The sequence below is a fragment of the Mustela putorius genome, unplaced genomic scaffold, assembly GCF_011764305.1.
Source record: "Mustela putorius furo isolate JIRA1106 unplaced genomic scaffold, ASM1176430v1.1 tig00003859_pilon_pilon_pilon, whole genome shotgun sequence".
In the NCBI taxonomy this organism is placed as follows: domain Eukaryota; kingdom Metazoa; phylum Chordata; class Mammalia; order Carnivora; family Mustelidae; genus Mustela; species Mustela putorius.
Genome location: NW_025422011.1, coordinates 35,304,596 through 35,325,111, shown reverse-complemented (window position 1 = coordinate 35,325,111; position 20,516 = coordinate 35,304,596). Strand labels below are relative to the sequence as shown.

Sequence of the window (20,516 nt, the reverse complement as noted above, 5' to 3'; positions counted from 1 at the left end):
TTTTTATGGCTCACAGGCTCTGCTGCCAGGCATGGAAATTGGTAGTGTTTCTACATGCCAATGAAGAGTTGGGTCAATTCCACTTAATACTTACAGGTAGAGATTTAGCTGAGGGTAGAGCACAACAGTGGATTTTCTTCCAAGGGAGGGGCAGTGCACACGCTGAACATCAGTGAGTATCCACAAGCATTACCAGTAGTGCTTTTGCCAAAACTGTGGTTATAGCAGTTCTTAAAAAAGCTAAAGGGGCCATTTAATCCCACAGAACAAGTTACATCTTCTGGGATTTCTTCTCATATGTCAGCCATCCTTTTCCACTTTCCAAAAAGGAGAACTTAATGGATACTGGCACAATCAAACCTGCAGAAGAGGGATGAGCAAGTCTGAGGAAGGAACGGCTGTGGTGTATTGGTGTCACAGACATTTCTGATAAGAGAGTTCTGATGTAGGCACATTGCTTCTTAATTCTCGTTCCTTCAACCCAACAATTGTTCTTGGAGAGAAGGTGTGTGTGGTATGGGAATGATGTATGTTGGACTATGAGATCCCACACATTATTGTCTAAGCCAGTAGCTCCCCCATGTGTAGTTGAATCGACTATAGCACTATTTTGGGACTCTACAGCAAAACAAAACAACCCCCCCCAAAAAAACAAAACAAGAAAGAGGGTTCCATGTTAGACTTTTAAGGTAAAAAAAATTGATTTTTTTTACAGGAAATTATAGAATTTAGTAGAATTTTTGAAGAATTGTATTTAGAAGAGTTATTTAGAAGAATTGTAGAAACACTACCAATTTCCATTGATCCAGCATCTGTGGATGACTGTAGATGTTAGCATGGGATGAGGCTGACAAAGAGCAATGGAGTTTAGAACCAAAAGTACTATCTCTGGGTGAAAATGGATTAGTGAATCAGTAATGCAGTATAAATGAAGATCCTCTTTGATATATAAAAATATTCATATAAAATGATACATAAATATAATTTATATTATATGTAATGTGGTAGCAAAAAAGCTTTTATGAGGCGAGGCCACAGAGAATAAACTTGAACAAGATACAGTTGACAAATTAAAAACATTCTAGATGCACAAGAGTACACGCATGACCCTTATTGATGTATCAGCCTAGAGATAGTTCAGAGAGAAAGCTATTAAAAATGTTGAATCAGTTTGGAATGTCTTCATTCCCACAGCTGTACATCAATATAAAGATTCTTGCCTCTGAGAGGGTTTATCTTCCAAATACTTTCATAAGTGCCTCCTTCACATCCTTGTTTCTCAGGCTATAAATGAATGGGTTCATCATGGATGTTATGACTGAGTAGAACACAGAGATCACCTTATCCCCTTCACTTATGTTCTTGGAATTTGGACGCATGTAGGTAAATATATGTTGAGCCATAGAAGAAGACAACAACGATGAGATGAGAACCACAAGTAGAAAAGACCTTGATCCTCCCCTCTCCTGACTGTATCTGAATCACAGTGGAAATAATATTCCAATAGGAGAAAAGGATGAGGGAAAGAGGACCAAGGAGAATTACCACACCCATTGCAAAGATGGCAATCTCAGCTTTGTAGGTTTCTTCTGAAGCCAACTTCAGGAGTGCAGGAGGTTCACAAAAATAATGATTAATTATGTTCTGTCCGTGGTATGACAGACATAAAGTAAATGTTGTGTCTACCAGAGATACAAATGCTCCAGTGGCCCAGGACCCTATGCTCAGCTGTATACACACCCTCTGGGTCATGAGCATGGAGTAGTGAAGGGGCTTACAGACAGCCACATAGCGGTCATAGGACATCACTGCTAGGAGGGAACTTTCTGTACACCCAGCTACTAGGAAAAAAATCATCTGAATTGAACACCCAGCAAAGGAAATGGTTTTTCTCATTACTAGCAAATGGAATAACATCTGGGGGATGATTGTTGTAGAGAAACAGAGATCAGTAAATGACAAATTTTTAAGGAAGAAGTACATTGGTGTTTGAAGTCGAGAGTCGATATGAATTAGCATTATGATGAGAAGATTTCCCAACAGAGTTATCAGGTAGATGATGAGAAACACCACAAACAGGAGGATCTGTATCTGCCGATCTGAAGAAAGGCCCAGCAAGATAAATTCAGTCACATAGGTTTGGTTTTCTGTGCCCATTGATGTTTATTTCTGCCTAAACATTAGCATAACTAGGGCAATCAGAAGTTGACTATAATGGAAAATCAAATCCTGAAAGCAAAGATCTCATTGCAAGAACAAAAGTATTTGACTGAAAACATTCTTGGAAGCATTTAAGACACTTGATTTTCTAAAAATTCCAAACCTAATTCTTACTTAAACTATTTGAAAAAGGATGCCAACATATTATATGGATTTGAGAAAACATGACGAGTTCTGTCTTTAGTAAAAAGCCCAGGTTTTTCTTTTTCCTAGTTTATTTTCTCAGTCAGCAGATTTTGACTTTCATCAAGGAGCAGAAGCAATAATTATCTTTTCCTTTCTGTTTCCAAGGGATCTTTTGTCATCCTTCCTAGTAGGAAGGGAATTTTAAGAAACCATTTAGATCATGTAATAATCCACAGTCCTAGTACTTTTCTAAATTCTTTATGGTGTCAGAGAATCAAGGCTTGATGGCAATGTGGAAGATTAAGATATAATGCGCCCTCATCACTACTGAGCCAAGATGTTGGAGACAAGACCAGACTTGGGTAACACCACACACTATGGAACAAAGGACAACCCTTTGTGGAGATAAAATGGCACCATAATAGCTGTCTGCACAATGGCAGTGTCTTTTCTGGTGCAACTAGTGTTTGAGCTCATTCATGCTGCTGCTTGTTTCATAGAATCCAATGAGATGTGTAGGTGCATCAGTCCAATGCTTTGTACTCAGGCAGAAATACTATTCAGTTTATATAGTACTGTACCTCAGGAACAAGCAAGGAATAACATGGCTGGATATAAGCTAATAGAGAAGGAAATTAGAGAATGTAGCTGGGGACATGGGCAAATGGTTGGCACTTGTGGCTGGAGTCTTCTATCCCTGAGAGGGTTATGGTCAAATAATCTTCGACAAAGCAGAAAAAATATCTGGTGGAAAAAAGACAGTCTCTTCAATAAATGGTGCTGGGAGAACTGGATAGTGAATCCAATTGGCTATGTATAGAAGAATGAAACTCAACCATCATTCTCTCATACCATACATAGAGATAAACTCGACATGGATGTAAGACCTCAGTGTGAAGCAGGGATCTATCAAGATCCTAGAAGAGAACATAAGCAGTAATCTCTTTGACATTGGCCACAGCAACTTCTTTCAAGACACATCTCCAAAGGCAAAGGCAACAAAAGTGAAAGTGAACTTTTGGGACTTCATCAAGATCAAAAGCTTCTGCACAGAAAAGGATATAAAACAAGGAAACTAAACAAAGAAGAAACCCAGGGAATGGGAGAGGATATTCAAAAATGACACTACAGGCAAAGGGCTGATATCCAAGATCTATAACGAACTCCTCAAACTCAGCACACACAAAACAGATAATCATGTAAAAGAAATGGGCAGAAGACATGAACAGACACATGAAAAATGTTCATCATTACTATCCATCAGTGAAATTAAAATCAAAAACCACATAGATATACCACTTATATACCAGTTTGAACAGCCAAAATCATCAACAGGACAGGAAGCAGCAAGTGTTGGAGAGGATGTGGAGGAATGGGAACCCTCTCAAACTGTTGGTATGAATGCAAGTTAGTGCAGCCATTTTGGGAAACAGTGTGGAGAGTCCTCAAAAAATTAAAAAAGAGAGCTCCCCTATGACCCTGCAATCGCACTACTGGGAAATTACCCCAAAGATACAGATGTAGTGAAAAGAAAGGCCACATATACCTCAATCTTCATAACAGCAATGGTCACAATCACCAAACTGTGGCAAGAGCTGAGATGCATTGCAATGAATTTTTCAGTGGATTTTATTCCAAACTCAGGCTGTATTCTTGGATGAGTTAAATACTTTGGAACACCAAAGTGAAATGAACCTTATTCTGAGAGGTTCTTGAGAGATGAGGCCCTGAGAACTGATGCACCTGGGATGATCCCCAGGGTTCTCCTTGGCCACAGCTGACTCTATTATCTCTACATACAATGAGATACCATGGGACATTTTTTTTTCTTGTAGTCATATACAATACTGTGACTGTCTTTTAATTTCCAATCTTTCTTTAAGAGAAAAATATTCATATATTCTGGGCCTGAGGAGAATTCAAGAAACCAACCATACCATCCCTATTTTCTTGTTGGGAAGCAGAATCTAGAGTGTAAAGTACATGCAAGCATATCTGCACATTCTTTAATTTAAATCCAGAGAAAAGTGGAAATTTTCATACTCTTAGTATTTTTCTATTAAAATGAGTTTAAAATTATTGCTTATTTGAGGATCTGGTGGCCACTGTTAAGCAATTTTAGCTGGTCCTATAAAAAAAAACAGGTTTGAGAAAATCTTCGTAAAAAATCAAGTATTTGATACAAGGACTTACGCATATTTTTCTGAGAGTTTCTGGATTGAAATTACTCAATGTTATATGTTCCTGTCAATGTTTATTTTCTTTTTATATGAAAAATATTGTAACTTTGTAATATGCGTTAATAAATTTACGCCATTTTACTTCTTTAATGTCAATACTAATATGATTATTTTATTGTTCAACAATATTTATACATTTTATCACTCAAATATTTACATATTTCCTATTGTGTTTTTTATTTACTCCAAATTTTATTCCTTCTATTATAGATGTTCTACAAAAATGTTCTCTTCATCAAGATCAAAAGCTTCTGCACAGCAAAGGAAACAGTCGAAAAAAACAAAGAGGAGGAAACACGGAATGGGAGAAGATATTTGCAAATGACAGTACAGACAAAAGGTTGATATCCAGGATCTATAAAGAACTCCTCAAACTCAACACACACAAAACAGACAAGCATAACAAAATATGGGGAGAAGATAGGAACAGACACTTCTCCAGTAAAGACATACAAATGGTTATCAGACAAATGAAAAAATGTTCATCATCGCTAGCCTCAGGGAGATTCAAATCAAAACCACATTGAGATATCAACTTACACCAGTTAGAATGGACAAAATTAGCAAGACAGGAAACAACATGTGTTGGAGAGGATGTGGAGAAAGGGGAACACTCTTCCACTGTTGGTGGGAATGCAAGTTGGTGCAGCCTCTTTGGAGAAGAGTGTGGAGATTCCTCAAGAAATTAAAAAGAGAGCTTCCTTATGACCCTGCAATTTGCACTATTGGGTATTTACCCCAAAGGTACAGATTTCGTGAAAAAGAGAGGGCCATCTGTACCCCAATGTTTATAGCAGCAATGGCCACAGTCTCCAAACTGTGGAAAGAACCAAGGTGCCACTCAACGGATGAATGGATAAGGAATATGTGGTCCATATACTCTATGGAGTATTATGCCTCCATCAGAAAGGATGAATACCCATTTGTAGCAACATGGACAGGACTGGAAGAGATTATTTGAAGTGAAATAAGTCAAGCAGAGAGAGCCAATTATCATATGGTTTCACTTATTTGTGAAGCATAACAAATAGCATGGAGGACAAGGGGGAGATGGAGAGGAAAGGGAGTTGAGGGAAATTGAAAGGGGAGGAAAACCATGAGAAACTATGGACTCTGAAAAAGAACCAGAAGGTTTTGAAGGGGCGGGGGGTGGGAGGTTGGGGGAACCAGGTTGTGGGTATTGGAGAGGACACGGATTGCATCGAGCACTGGGTGTGGTGCAAAAATAATGAATACTGTTATGCTGAAAATAAATAAAAAAATAAAATAGATCCTGGATATCAACCTTTTGTCTGTACTGTCATTTGCAAATATCTTCTCCCATTCCGTGGGTTGCCTCTTTGTTTTCTTAATTGTTTCCTTGGCTGTGCAGAAGCTTTTGATTTTGATGAAGTCCCAAAAGTTCATCTTCACTTTAGTTTCCTTTGCCTTTGAAGACATATCTTGAAAGAAGTTGCTGTGGCTGATATTGAAGAGATTACTGCCTATGTTGTCCTCTAGGATTCTGATGGATTCCTGTCTCACGTTGAGGTCTTTTTATCCATTTTGAGTTTATCTTTTGTGTACGGTGTAAGAGAATGGTCGAGTTTCATTCTTCTACATATAGCTGCCCAGTTTTCCCAGCACCCATTTTATATCGAAGAGACTTATTTGAAGAGTCTTTTTTCCACTGTAATATATTTTTTCTTGTTTTGTCGAAGATTATTTGACCATAGAGTTGAGGGTCCATATCTGGGATCTCTACTCTGTTCCACTGGTTTTGTTTTTATGTCAGTACCATGTGTGTCTTGGTGATCACAGCTTTGTAGTAAAGCTTGAAATCAGGTAACATGATGCCCCCATTTTATTTTTGTTTTTCAACATTTCCTTAGTGATTCGGCGTCTCTTCTGATTCTATACAAATTTTAGGATCATTTACTCCAGCTTTTTGAAGAACACCGGTGGAATTTTTATCGGAATAGCATTAAAAGTATAGATTGCTTTAGGCAGTATAGACATTTTAACAATGTTTATTCTTCCGATCCAAGAGCATGGAATGGTCTTCCATCTTTTTTGTGTCTTCTTCCATTTCTTATCGTTGGAGATATTAACAAGCCTCTCTCAGAAATAGACAGATCATCGAAGCAGAAAACCAATAAAGAAACAAGAGCATTGAGTGACACATTGGACCAGGTGGACCTCATAGATATATACAAAACATTCCTCCCTAAAACAACAGAATACTCATCTTCTCAAGTGTACATGGAACCTTCTCCAGAATAGACCACATACTGGGTCACAAATCAGGACTCAACCAATACCAAAAGACTGAGATTATTCCCTGCATATTCTCAGATCACAATGCTTTGAAACTGGAGCTCAATCACAAGGAAAAGTTCAGAATGAACTCAAACACCTGGAAGCTAAAGACCACCTTGCTTAAGAATGCTTGGATCAACCAGGAGATCAAGGAAGAACTGAAATAATTCATAGAAACCAATGACAATGAAGACACTTCGGTCCAAAACCTATGGGATACAGCAAAGGCAGTCCTAAGGGGGAAATACATAGCCCACGCTTCCCTCAAAAAAATTGAAAAATCCAGAACACTGCAGCTGTCTCTACACCTTAAAGAGCTGGAGAATCAACAACAAATCAAACCAACTCCACACATCAGAAGGGAAATAATCAAGTTTAGAGCTGAGATCGATGAGGTAGAAACCAGAGATACAGTAGAACATATCAATGAAACTAGAAGCTGGTTTTTTTTAAAGTATCAATAAGATCGATAAACCATTGGTGACACTAATCCAAAAGAAAAAAGAGAAAGCTCAAATACATAAAATTATGAATGAAAACGGAGAGATCACAATGAACACCAAGGAAGTAGAAACAATCAGCAGAAGTTATTATCAACAGTTATATGCCAATAAGCTAAGCAACCTAGATGAAATGGATGCATTCTTGGAAAACTATAAACTCCCAAAATTGAATCAGGAAGAAATTGACAACCTGAATACACCAATATCTACTAACGAGATTAAAGCAGTGATCAAGAACTCCAAAAAAACAAGAGCCCAGGACCTGATGGATTCCTGGGGAATTCTACCAAACTTTCAAAGAAGAAATAACACCTATTCTCCTGAAGCTGTTTCAAAAAATTGAAGCAGAAGGAAAACTTTCTGACTCTTTCTATGAAGCCAGCATTACCCTGATCCCCAAACCAGGCAAAGACCCTACCAAAAAGGAGAATTTCAGACTAATATCACTGATGAATATGGATGCTAAGATTCTCAACAAGATCCTAGCCAACAGGATCCAATAGCACATTAAAAAGATTATCCACCATGACGAGGTGGGATTCATCCCTGGGCTACAAGGATGGTTCAACATTCGCAAGTCAATCAATGTGATAGAACAAATTAATAAGAGAAGAGAGAAGAACCACATGGTCCTCTCAATTGATGTAGAAAAAGCATTTGACAAAATCCAGCGTCTGTTCCTGATTAAAACGCTTCAATGTATAGGGATAGAGGGAACATTCCTGAACCTCATCAAATCTATCTATGAAAAGACCCACAGCAAATATCATCTTCAATGGAAAAAGCTTGCATCCTTCTCGTTGAGATCAGGAACAAGACAAGGATGCCCACTCTCACCACTCTTGTTCAACATAGTATTAGAAGTCCTAGCAAAACAGCAATCAGAAAACAAAGGGAAATAAAAGATATCCAAATTGGTAATGAAGAAGTCAAACTCTCTCTCTTTGCAGATGACATGATTCTTTATATGGAAAACCCAAAAGACTCCACCCCCCAAAACTATTAGAACTCACACAGCAATTCAGCAACGTGGCAGGATACAAAGTCAATGTGCAGAAATCAGTGGCTTTCTTATACACTAACATGAAAATACAGAAAGGGAAGTTAGAGAATCGATTCCATTTATGATAGCACCAAGAACCATAAGCTACCTGGGAATAAACCTACCAAAGAGGTAAAGGATCTGTACATGAAGAATTACAGAACACTCATGAAAGAAATTGAAGAAGACACAAAAAGATGGAAGACAATTCCATGCTCTTGATTTGGAAGAATAAACATTGTTAAAATGTCTGTACTGCCTAGAGCAATCTATACTTTTAATGCCATTCCCATCAAAATTCCACCTGTATTCTTTAAAGAGCTGGAGCAAATAATCCAAAAATTTGTATGGAATCAGAAGAAACCCTGAATCGCTAAGGAAATGTTTAAAAACAAAAATAAAACGGGGAGCATTATGTTACCTGATTTCAAGCTTTACTACAAAGCTATGATCACCAAGACAGCATGATATATTCAGTGGAAAAAGAAAGTCTCTTCAATAAATGGTGCTGGGAAAACTGGGCAGCTATATGTAGAAGAATGAAACTCGACCATTCTCGTACACAAAGATAAACTCAAAATGGATAAAAGACCTCAACGTGAGACAGGCATCCATCAGAATTCTAGAGGAGAACATAGGCAGTAATCTCTTCGATATCAGCCACAGCAACTTCTTTCAAGATATGTCTCCAAAGGCAAAGGAAACAAAAGCAAAGATGACGTTTTGGGACTTCATCAAAATCAAAAGCTTCTGCACAGCAAAGGAAACAGTGTTTATTGATTTTCTTCTTCGATGATCTATTTCTGAGAGAGGCATGTTAAGATCTCCAACAATTAGTGTATTCATATCAATATGACTGTTTATCTTGATTAACAGTTTTCTTATGTAATTGGCTGCTCCCATATTGGGAGCATAGATATTTACAATTGTTAGATCATCTTGGTGGATAGTCCCTTTAAGAATGATGTAGTGTCCTTCTGTATCTCTGACTACAGTCTTTAGTTTAAAATCTAATTTGTCTGATATGAGAATCGCTACCAACCCCAGCCCCCCCCCACACCCCCATCCAAGCCCGGCCTTCTTTTGAGGCCCATTGGCATGAAAGACGTTTCTCCATCCCTTCACTTTCAGTCTGGGTGTATCTTTAGGTTCAAAATGGGTCTCTTGTAGACGACATATGGATGGGTCCTGTCATTTTATCCAGTCTGCAACCCTGTGTCATTTTATGGGCACATTTAGGCCATTCACATTGAGGGTGATTATTGATAGATACGTTTTTGTTGACATCGAGTTACATTTGAAGTCTTTCTTTCTGTAGACTGTCTCTATATTTCTTTCAATGCTATTCTTAGGATTTTTCCTCTTTTATAGAACCCCCCTTAATATTTCCTGCAGTGTCGGCTTGGTGGTTGCATAGTGTTTTAAGCCCTTGTCGGTCCTGGAAACTCTTTATCTCTCCATCCATTTTTAATGTCAGTCTTGCTGGATAAAGTATTCTTGGCTGCATGTTCTTCTCATTCAGTGTTCTGAATATATCTTGCCAGATCTTTCTGAATTTCCAGGTCTCTGTGGACAGGTCTGACTTTATTATGATGGACTTTCCTCTGTACGTAAGGAGCTTCTTTGTCCTGGCTGCTTTCAAGAGGTTCTGCCTACAATTATAATTCTTCATTCTTATTATTAGGTGTCTTGAGGACTTTCGAGAGTCTGTAATGTTAGGGGGAAATCTTTCGGCCTCTAGTACCTGAACGCTGGTTCCATTCACGAATTTGGAAAATTTTCATGAAGAACTTGTTCCGCTATATCTTCTAGACTTCTTTCTTTCTCCTCCCCTTCAGGGATTCCGATAATTCTGACATTGGAACATTTCATGGTATCATTTATTTTCCTGATTCTGTTTTTGTGGCTTCTAAGCTGTTTGTTCCAGTCTTCCTCCTGATCTTTTCTCTCTATCTGTTTGTCCTCCAGATCACTAATTCTATCTTCTGTCTCAGTTACTCTAGCGTTGAGAGAATTTAGATTAGATTGGAACTCATTGAGAGCATTGTGAAGCTCATCCCTGGTAGCTTTCAGCTCTTCCCTAATATTGAAAACATGATCTCTGGTCGTTATCAGTTCGGCCCTAATCAATTCTGCTTGGTCACCCATGGCTTTCTCCAATCTAGCTATTGCTTGGATAATTGTTAGCCTGAATTCTCTTTCCGGCATATTGTCTATGTTGATAGCCATTAGCTCTGTTGCAGAAGGTCCATCTTCTGTATTTTTCTTCTGTTGGGCATTCCTCCTCCTAGTCATCATTTTGTGGGAGATGGCTGAACGGGTATAGCTGGGTGTATCGACTGTGGTGCAGTCAAGGTGCACCCTTGAATGCTTCTGAGCAATCAGGGTTCCCCACCCAAATGAGCGCAAAAAGAAAAGGGAAGAAAAAAAGAGAGAGGGAGAGAGACAGGAAAGAAACGTGAGATAAAATAGAAGGTTCAGCCCAAATGGTCCCCAAGGTAAGATTTATGAAGTATACAAACAGACGGAGACAAAAAAAAGACTGATAAAAGTATATGAGAAGAGAAAAAAATATATATATGCAAATAAAGAAAGAACCTCGTCAAAAAGAACCCTGAGTGTAAGATTTATATACTATCAGGACAAACACAAAAAAACCACAGAAATACTGGTGGAAGAAAAAAGATGGGAGAGTGGTTGTAAATTCTCAGTGGGTGAGGAAGGGTTGTTTTGATTCTTCCTGGATGTATCTTGATATCTTTGTTAAAGGACTCAACTTTCCTAAGATAAGGGGGGATTAGGAATTGGTTTACCTATAGGGGTGGCATTGATTGGGGAAAGGGGATTACCTTGAAGTAATAACTCTATATGAATATTAGAAAATAAAAAGTAACTCTATATGAATATTAGAAAATAAAAATTTAAAAAAGGAATAAACTAAACTAAACTAAAATTTAAAAAAAAAAGAAATGCAAAAGGAAAACACAGGGGTATGTATCAAAACGTTCAAGTTAGAAGGTTATGGAATTTGATATACTGGACATCTCACTGTGATGGTAAATAGGTTAAAAATTATCTATATAATAATAAAAAATTAACTATATAAAAAAATGAGCCAGAATAGTAGGATCGAATTAATAATAAAAATTGTCCTATGAAGTAGTGGTGGTTGTTCTCTTGTCGTCTTTTTTTTTTTTTTTCTTTTCTGGTTGGTTTTCTGGGGGAGGGGCCTGCCACGTGGGTTTTCAGTCCCTGAAGTTCTCTCAGCTAAGTCCTCCTGCCCCCCTCAAGGGGGTGGGCTCTGAAGAAACTGTTTTTTTCAGGCTTTTGTTCTCTGGAGGTTTTTATATTTGTTCACTTTTTTTTTTTTCTCTCTTGCCTTGACCACTTTTGATGGTTTTAGGTTTAGAGGAAAGCAAACTGCACCCTGACCTCCCTCTCAGAGAGAAGCCTCAGTCCAGCTGCAGAGCCCGTATAAATCTCCCCTTGGCCGCTGGCAGAGCAGGTTCCCAGTCGCGGTCCCTGGGGACTCAGGATTTTTTGCTTGTACCCAAAACCTTGGCAGCAGCAGCTGTCTGGGCAGCTCCAGACTGCCAGAGAAGTTCCAAGCAGCGATCACACACTGAGATTTTCCCGCTGGCCTGGGCTGGGAGTGCCTGGTCTTTCTGGTCTGAGAGCACTCGGCTGGCATTTATGTGCACCTCTCTCAGGGGAGGGCGCGGGGGGCACTACTCGGACCCTGATGGCACAGCAGGGCACTTGCGTGGGAACTGCAAAAAGGCTATTCTTCTGTTGGCTGGCAAGGCTCCCAGCCCCTCACAGGAGCCTGGCGCCAAGCACTCTCAGGCGCGCTGGTGGTTCAGGGACCGAGACCTGGTTTCTCTGCTGCACTCTCTTCTGGCTCTGCACCAGGGGTGGCTGTCCTGGGTCTGGGGACTTAAGCCCGGACCCTAACACCCCGATTCCCACAATCCCCCCCCCCCCAGTGATCCTTTGCTCTTTTTGAGTGCTTTCTACCAGACTCCCGAGTTAATGCTGGTCCCCAGGCACAGGGCACTCTCGTATTAGGATATTACTTTCCAATGGGTCGCCTCTGGTGGCTCCCTCCCCCTTTTGATAATCTTCTGATATCAGTCCGACTTTCCCACTCCACTTTACCTGCCCACTGGCATCTTCTGCTCCAGTAGAGATCCAGACGTATATAATTCTGATGTCAGGCTGATTTCGTGGGTGATTGGAGATCTTTGGAAGGTAATCAGCTCACTTTAGGGTGCAGGTTGAACGGGTGCCTCCTCCTACTTCCCTGCCATCTTGTCTCCCCCATATTATATTATTTTTAAAAATTTTCTAGATTCAAAATCTTGAAAAGAATAGAAGAGGAAGAGGTTGAAGGAAGAGGATAAAGAGAATAAGAAGAGGAGGAGGTGGAGGAAAGAGGAGGTGAAGAAGGAGGAGGAGAAGAAGATGAAGAAGGTGGGAGGGAGAGGAGGAGCAGAAGGGAAAATGGGGGGGGGGAGAAAAAGAAGATCTTAATGAAAATAATAAAATATTACCAACACAGTTCAACATAGTGGATTTTTTCTAACATTTCCCATAATTTTGTATCCTCAGAAATCAAACTCAGAAAAGAATCCCCAGACACATGAAGCAAACTGGTTATGCTAATAAGGGTTTTTCTAACTTAGCAATAAGAAAGAGTAAGTTCTTTGTTTCCTCCACCTCACTTACTTGACCCAGTTAATTCTATATTTTACTGCTACTTTCAACATCCCACTTTTGATACCAATTCATTATTTTTATAATGTGTTGTTTGTAAGCAAAATGAAACCCAACAGGCTTACAAAAAAGTGTTTATAAAAAGTGCTTATAAACCAAACTATGGAAAGATCCTAGATGTCCATCAACAGATGAATGGATAAAGAAGATGTGGTGTATATCTGTACAATGGAGTACTATGTAGCCATCAAAAGAAATAAAATCTTGCCATTTTCAATGACGTGGGTAGAACTAGAGGGTAGTATGCTGAGCGAAATAAATCAACCAGAGAAAGACAATTATCATATGATCTCTCTGATATGAGGAATTTGAGAGGCAGGGTTGGGGGTTGTGGGGGGCAATGAAGGAAGAAATGAAACGAGATGGAGTCAGGAAGAAGACAAACCATAAGAGACTCTTAATCTCATGAAACAAATTGAGGTTTACGGGGGGGGGGGTAAGGATAGGTGGTTGGGTTATGGAAATTGGAGAGGGTATGTCCTATGGTGAGTGCTGTGAAATGTGTAAGCCTGATGATTCACAGACCTGTACTTCTGGGGGCAAATAACACTTTGTATGTTAATAAAATAAATAGAAGTGCTATTATGATGAGAAATTATAGTTTTTATTTTATTATTTTCAGCGTAACAGTATTCATTGTTTTTGCACCACACCCAGTGCTCCATGCAATCCGTGCCTTCTCTAATACCCACCACCTGGTTCCCCCAACCTCCCACCCCCCGCCCCTAAAATCCAGGCAGTGCTGGCCTCAGGTGAGGTTCTATCCAGACACTCAACATGTTTCTTTACAGTTTTCCACATAGTCCTTCTCATTGTCGCCCTCATCCTAAAGGTTATGAGAGCTACATGCTTTCTTTCCCACATCTAAGAATAAATATAGCTTCTTTGCAATAGGCAAAAATGTACTGAAATAAAGTCTAAGGTATCATAGAATCACATTCTCTACAGAAATATGGACCCACAAAACATCAGTGGATTTTGAGCAAAGGAAACAAGATATTAAAAACATAACTATCAAATACCTAATTCAGCTATATATTTCCTATTTTATTTTATAATACATGCCAAATTCTTATACAAAAATCTGATAAAGAGAACACACACAGTGAAAGAAATTTCACCTTCAAATAAGATGCAAAAATTACAAATAAAATAACAACAAATGATAAATGGAAGTAGATTAATGAGGGATATAGGATACCTACATAAAGTTTTATCAAGGAACATAGGTAGTTTTGAATATTAGGGATTAGAGGCATATGACATCTATTGAGGAATATAAAAGCACAAATGCATATTTCCAATTCTAATAATTGTTGGATACCTATTTTAGACCAACCTTTCCACCGAAAACAATTATAAACCCATGAGACAAAGATCTTGGAAAGAAGAAGCACAGTATGGTGGGGCTGACAGTCAGCATTATTTTTTCCCATAAGGCCTCTGTGGATTCAAAAGAAGGTTTGTCTCCATCCCAATCCCATACCCCTGGGGATAAAAATATATGTTTATAAAAAATAAAAAATTATATCAAAAGAAGCAGCTGAGAATCTAATAAACTCAAGATCTAGTGGGGTCTGAGAGCCTCAAAAGTGAGGAAAATTTTTCAGTAGTTGTAAAATAGTGAGAGTGAGGGAGATAAAAAATTAGAGCTTAAGGCTTACCAAATGTGATACTAATAAATTCTCCCAAGCATTACTTAAGAGCTTTACCTTTAGAATGGGGAGTGAAATGGGAAAAAATAAACCATCTCATTTAATCAACACAATCTCTGATTTGCATAAAACAATCTTCTCTTTTCCTAGATCCTAACGAAAGCAAAATAAATTGTCACTTGAAGAAGGTAACATATTTGGGATCTTGAATCAGTTTTATAATATACCATGCACAATATCTTAGACTAAGCAATATAAAACACAAAAACCAGAACTACTTCTTAGAAGGAAAAATGAAGATAAAGGGAGATTGTGAGGCAGGGAGGTAGAGCATGAGGGACACAGGGAGAGAGAGAAGGAGAGTGCCCAATAACATGAACAAACATGGGAAATCCAAATATTTGCATTATCAGAAGTAATTTTTCAAATACTGTTGGTTCAAAATATTTATATTAAATAATAAGGTAGAGAATTTAATCATAATATTAAAAACATTGGAAAAAAATAATATTTAGTTCTAAAAAATAAAATTATTAAAATGAAAACACAAAAGATGGTTTAACAGCATACTAGACATAGACAAAGACAGGACCAGTGAACAGGAAGATAGATAAGAAAATGTCCAAATGGAAGGATGGAAAATCAAAAAATAAGAGGTAAAAATGAGACTTATGGAACATCTGACATAAGTTCCAACAAGTAAAATTTAAGTGTCAGAGGAAAAGAAAAGATAAAATAGGTTGAAAGAAACATTTAACGAGGTAGTAGTTGAGAATTTTTCAAAACTAATAAAAAAATCAAGCTACATATTTAATCAATGTGACAATGTGAAGCTAAATGATGGTTGTGTAAATTTAAATATCATAATGTATCTTTCCATAGAAATAAATAGAAATGATCAAAAGAATTAAACTATATAAAAATCATGCGCTTATTATGACTAAAACACAGAGAATGTCTAAGCTTTAAATTATCTGAATTTGGGGCACCTGGGTGGCTCAGTGGGTTAAAGTCTCCACCTTTGGTTCAGGTAATGATCTCAGGGTCCTGGGATACAGCCCCCATGGGGCTCTATGCTCAGCAGGGAGCCTGCTTCCTCCTTTCTTCCTGCCTGCCTCTCTGCCTACTTGTGATCTGTCTGTCAAATAAACAAATAAAATCTTTAAAAATTTTTCTTTAATTACCTGAATCAGGGGGGGAAAATCCCACAAAATAAAGAAAACTCACCTTCATATTCCTGATGTAAATCTTTTCAGAAAGCTATAAAACTCCAGTGGAAACTGAGTAGAATTTCTCTGTGGTATAATCAGAAAGACAGAATCAAGAGCCTTTCTTTGGTTCTGTTACCCTCTCTAGCCACTATTTTTTTTTTCATTTTGTTGTCAAACTTTCCAATCACTCTGTCTTCTTTCATTGCCAAATGTATTGAAGATTAATTCACCATATAATTCTTTTAAAGAAGTAATAGCAAAAGCAAAAAGTTTCTTTGTTTGTCACTCAGAGATATCATACAATTTGACATTCTCTTGTTAATTTTTATTTATCCCTCCATTTATTATACCTTCAAATATGTTATAATATCCTCTATACTAAAATGCATACATGTGCATGTGCGCATACACACACAAACACAGCCTTCCTTTGGTCTTGCTACCTTTTCTGGTCACTATTTTTTAAAATTTTGTTGTCAATCTTTACAATCACTCATTCTTCTTTCATTGCCAAATATATTCATGATTGAAAATTTTCATCTATTTTTTTTTTCCTTTTTACCACTTTACCATTTTTCATTTTTTACCATGACTACTGAAACTGCCTTTCCAAAATTTCCATAATTTGCTAATCATCCAATATGATGCGTTTCCTGAATCCATTCTTATTAGCTGGTAGGTTAGTTAGGGTTTTTGACAGTTTGACACTCCTTTTCAAAACTCTTCTCCATTTGGTTATTTTAAATCTAATTTCCTGAACCCGAAGTCATTTAACATTTGATTTTGTCTCATATATATTCCAGTCACTAGGTTAAAATAGAGAATAATCACAACAAATGGAAGTTTCTTTTTTTTAAATTTTATTTATTTTTTTAAATTTATTTTTTATTTATTTTCAGCATAACAGTATTCATTATTTTTGCACCACACCCAGTGTTCCATGAAATCCATGCCCTCTATAATACCCACCACCTGGTACCCCAACCTCCTATTCCCCCGCCACTTAAAACCCCTCAGATTGTTTTTCAGAGTCCATTGTCTCTCATGATTCACATCCCCTTCCAATTTTCCCCAACTCCCTTCTCCTCTCTATCTCACCATGTCCACCATGCTATTTGTTATGCTCCACAAATAAGTGAAACCATATGATAATTGACTCTCTCTGCTTGACTTATTTCACTCAGCATAATCTCTTCCAGTCCCATCCATGTTGCTACAAAAGTTGGGTATTCGTCCTTTCTGATGGAGGCATAATACTCCATAGTGTATATGGACCACCTTTTCTTTACCCATCCATCCATCCGTTGAAGGGCATCTTGGCTCTTTCCACAGTTTGGCGACCGTGGCCATTGCTGCTATAAACATTGGGGTACAGATGGCCCTTTTTTTCACTATGTCTGTATCTTTGGGGTAAATACCCAGCACTGCAATTGCAGGGTCATAGGGAAGTTTGTTTGGGCTCTGTAGCCAGACTGAGGCTCCTCTCTGAGAGGGAGATCAGGGTGCAGTTTGCTTTCGTCTAAACCTACAAAAACCATCAAAAGCAGTCAAGACAAGAGAGAAAAACAAAAGTGAACAAATATTAAAACCTCCAGAGAACAAAAGCCTGAAAAAAACAGTTTCATCGGAGCCCACCCCCTTGAGGGTGGTGGGAGGACTTAACTGAGAGAACATCATTGACTGAAAACCCACGTGGCAGGCCCCTCCCCCAGAAAACCAACCAGAAAAGGAAAAAAAAAAAAAGACGACAAGAGAACAACCACCACTACTTCATAGGACAATTTTTATTATTAATTTGATCCCACTATTCTGGCTATTTTTTATATAGTTAATTTTTTATTACTATATAGATAATTTTTTAACCTATTTACCGTCACAGTGAGATGTCCAGTACATCAAATTCCATAATAACATTCTAACCTGAACTTTTGATACATACACCTGTGTTTTCCTTTTGCATTTCTATTTTTTAAATTTCTTTTTTTTAATTTTAGTTTAGTTTAGTTTAGTTTATTCCTTTTTTTAATTTTTATTTTCTAATATTCATATAGAGTTAAACTTCCCCTTCCCCAATCAATGCCACCCCTATAGGTAAACCAATTCCTAATCCCCCCTTATCTTAGGAAAGTTGAGTCCTTTAACAAAGATATCAAGATACATCCAGGAAGAATCAAAACATTCTTCCTCAACCACACTGAGAATGTACAACCACTCTCCCATCTTTTTCTTCCACCAGTATTTCTGTGTTTTTGTGTTTGTCCTGATAGTATATAAATCTACATACTGGTTCACAAATCAGGACTCAACAGATACCAAAGACTGAGATTATTCCCTGCACATTCTCAGATCACAGCGCTTGGGATCTGGAGCTCAATCACAAGGAAAAGTTCGGAAAGAACTCAAACACCTTGAAGCTAAAGACCACCTTGCTTAAGAAATCTTGGATCAACCAGGAGATCAAGGAAAACTGAAACAATTCATGGAAACCAATGAGAATGAAGACACTTCGATCCAAAACCTATGGGAGACAGCAAAGGCAGCCCTAAGGGGGAAATACATAGCCATCCAAGCCTCTCTCAAAAAAAAAAAAAAATTGAAAAATCCAGAATACACCAGTTGTCTCTACACCTTAAAGTACTGGAGAATCAACAACAAATCAAACCAACTCCACACATCAGAAGGGAAATCATCAAGATTAGAGCTGAGATCGATGAGGTAGAAACCAGAAACACAGTAGAACGTATCAAAGAAACTAGAAGCTGGTTTTTTGAAAGAATCAATAATATCGATAAACCATTGGTGACACTAATCCAAAAGAAAATAGAGAAAGCTCAAATACATAAAATTTTGAATGAAAAGGGAGAGATCACAACGAACGCCAAGGAAGTAGAAACAATCAGCAGAAGTTATTATCAACAGTTATATGCCAATAAGCTAAACAACCTAGATGAAATGGATGCATTCCTGGAAACTATAAACTACCAAAATTGAACCAGGAAGAAATTGACAACCTGAATTGACCAATACCTAGTAAAGAGATTGAAGCAGTGATCAAAAACCTCCCAAAAAACAAAAGCGCAGGACCTGAGGGATTCCCCAGAGAATTCTACCAACCTTTCAAAGAAGAAATAACACCTATTCTCCTGAAGCTGTTTCAAAAAATTGAAGCAGAAGGAAAACTTTATGACTCTTTCAAGAAGCCAGCATTACCCTGATCCCCAAACCAGGCAAAGACCTTACCAAAAAGGAGAATTTCAGACTAATATCACTGATGAATATGGATGCTAAGATTCTCAACAAGATCCTAGCAAACAGGATCCAACAGCACATTAAAAAGATTATCCACCATGACGAGGTGGGATTCATCCCTGGGCTACAAGGATGGTTCAACATTCGCAAATCAATCAATGTGATAGAACAAATTAGTAAGAGAAGAGAGAATAACCACATGGTCCTCTCAATTGAGGCAAAAAAAGCATTTGACAAAATCCAGCATCGTTCCTGATTAAAACACTTCAAAGTATAGGGATAGCGGGAACATTCCTGAACCTCATCAAATCTATCTATGAAAGACACACAACAAATGTCATCCTCAATGGGTAAAAGCTTGCAGCCTTCCCGTTGAGATCAGGAACAAGACAAGGATGCCCACTCTCACCACTCTTGTTCAACATAGTATTAGAAGTCTAGAAACAGCAATCAGACAACAAAGAGAAATAAAAGGTATCCAAATTGGCAATGAAGAAGTCAAACTCTCTCTCTTCGCATATGACATGATTCTTTATATGGAAAACCCAAAAGACTCCACCCCCAAACTACTAGAACTCATACAGCAATTCAGCAACGTGGCAGGATACAAAGTCAATGTGCAGAAATCAGTGGCTTTCTTATACACTAACAATGAAAATGCAGAAAAGGAAATTAGAGAATCGATTCCATTTACTATAGCACCAAGAACCATAAGGTACCTGGGAATAAACCTAACCAAAGAGGTAAAGGATCTGTACTCAAGGAACTACAGAACACTCATGAAAGGAATTGAAGAAGATAGAAAAAGATGGAAGATCATTCCATGCTCTTGGATCGGAAGAATAAACATTGTTAAAATGTCTATACTGCCTAGAGCAATCTATACTTTTAATGCCATTCCCATCAAAATTCCAACAGTATTCTTCAAAGAGCTGGGCAAATAATCTAAAAATTTGCATGGAGTCAGAAGAGACCCCGAATCATTAAGGAAATGTTGAAAAACAAAAATAAAACTGGGGGCATCAGGTTACCTGATTTCAAGCTTTACTACAAAGCTGTGATCACCAAGACAGCATGGTACTGGCGTAAAAACAGACACATAGAGATCCTGCGCCGGAGGAGACGCGCGCAGCGAACATTGTCTTCTGCGCCGGCTCCTCCAAGCGGGTTCTCTCTGGGCACAACAGCAACTCAAG

At 38.1% G+C, this 20,516-nt stretch overlaps 1 protein-coding gene across 1 annotated transcript; it reads right to left on the bottom strand.

The window, feature by feature from the left end:
• Positions 1–1,232: 1,232 nt before the first annotated feature.
• On the bottom strand, positions 1,233–2,157 carry LOC123387743 (olfactory receptor 2D3-like). Its single transcript, XM_045065883.1, is given in 2 exon segments — positions 1,233–1,391; positions 1,393–2,157. Coding segments are annotated over 2 exon segments (924 nt in total).
• Positions 2,158–20,516: the final 18,359 nt, after the last annotated feature.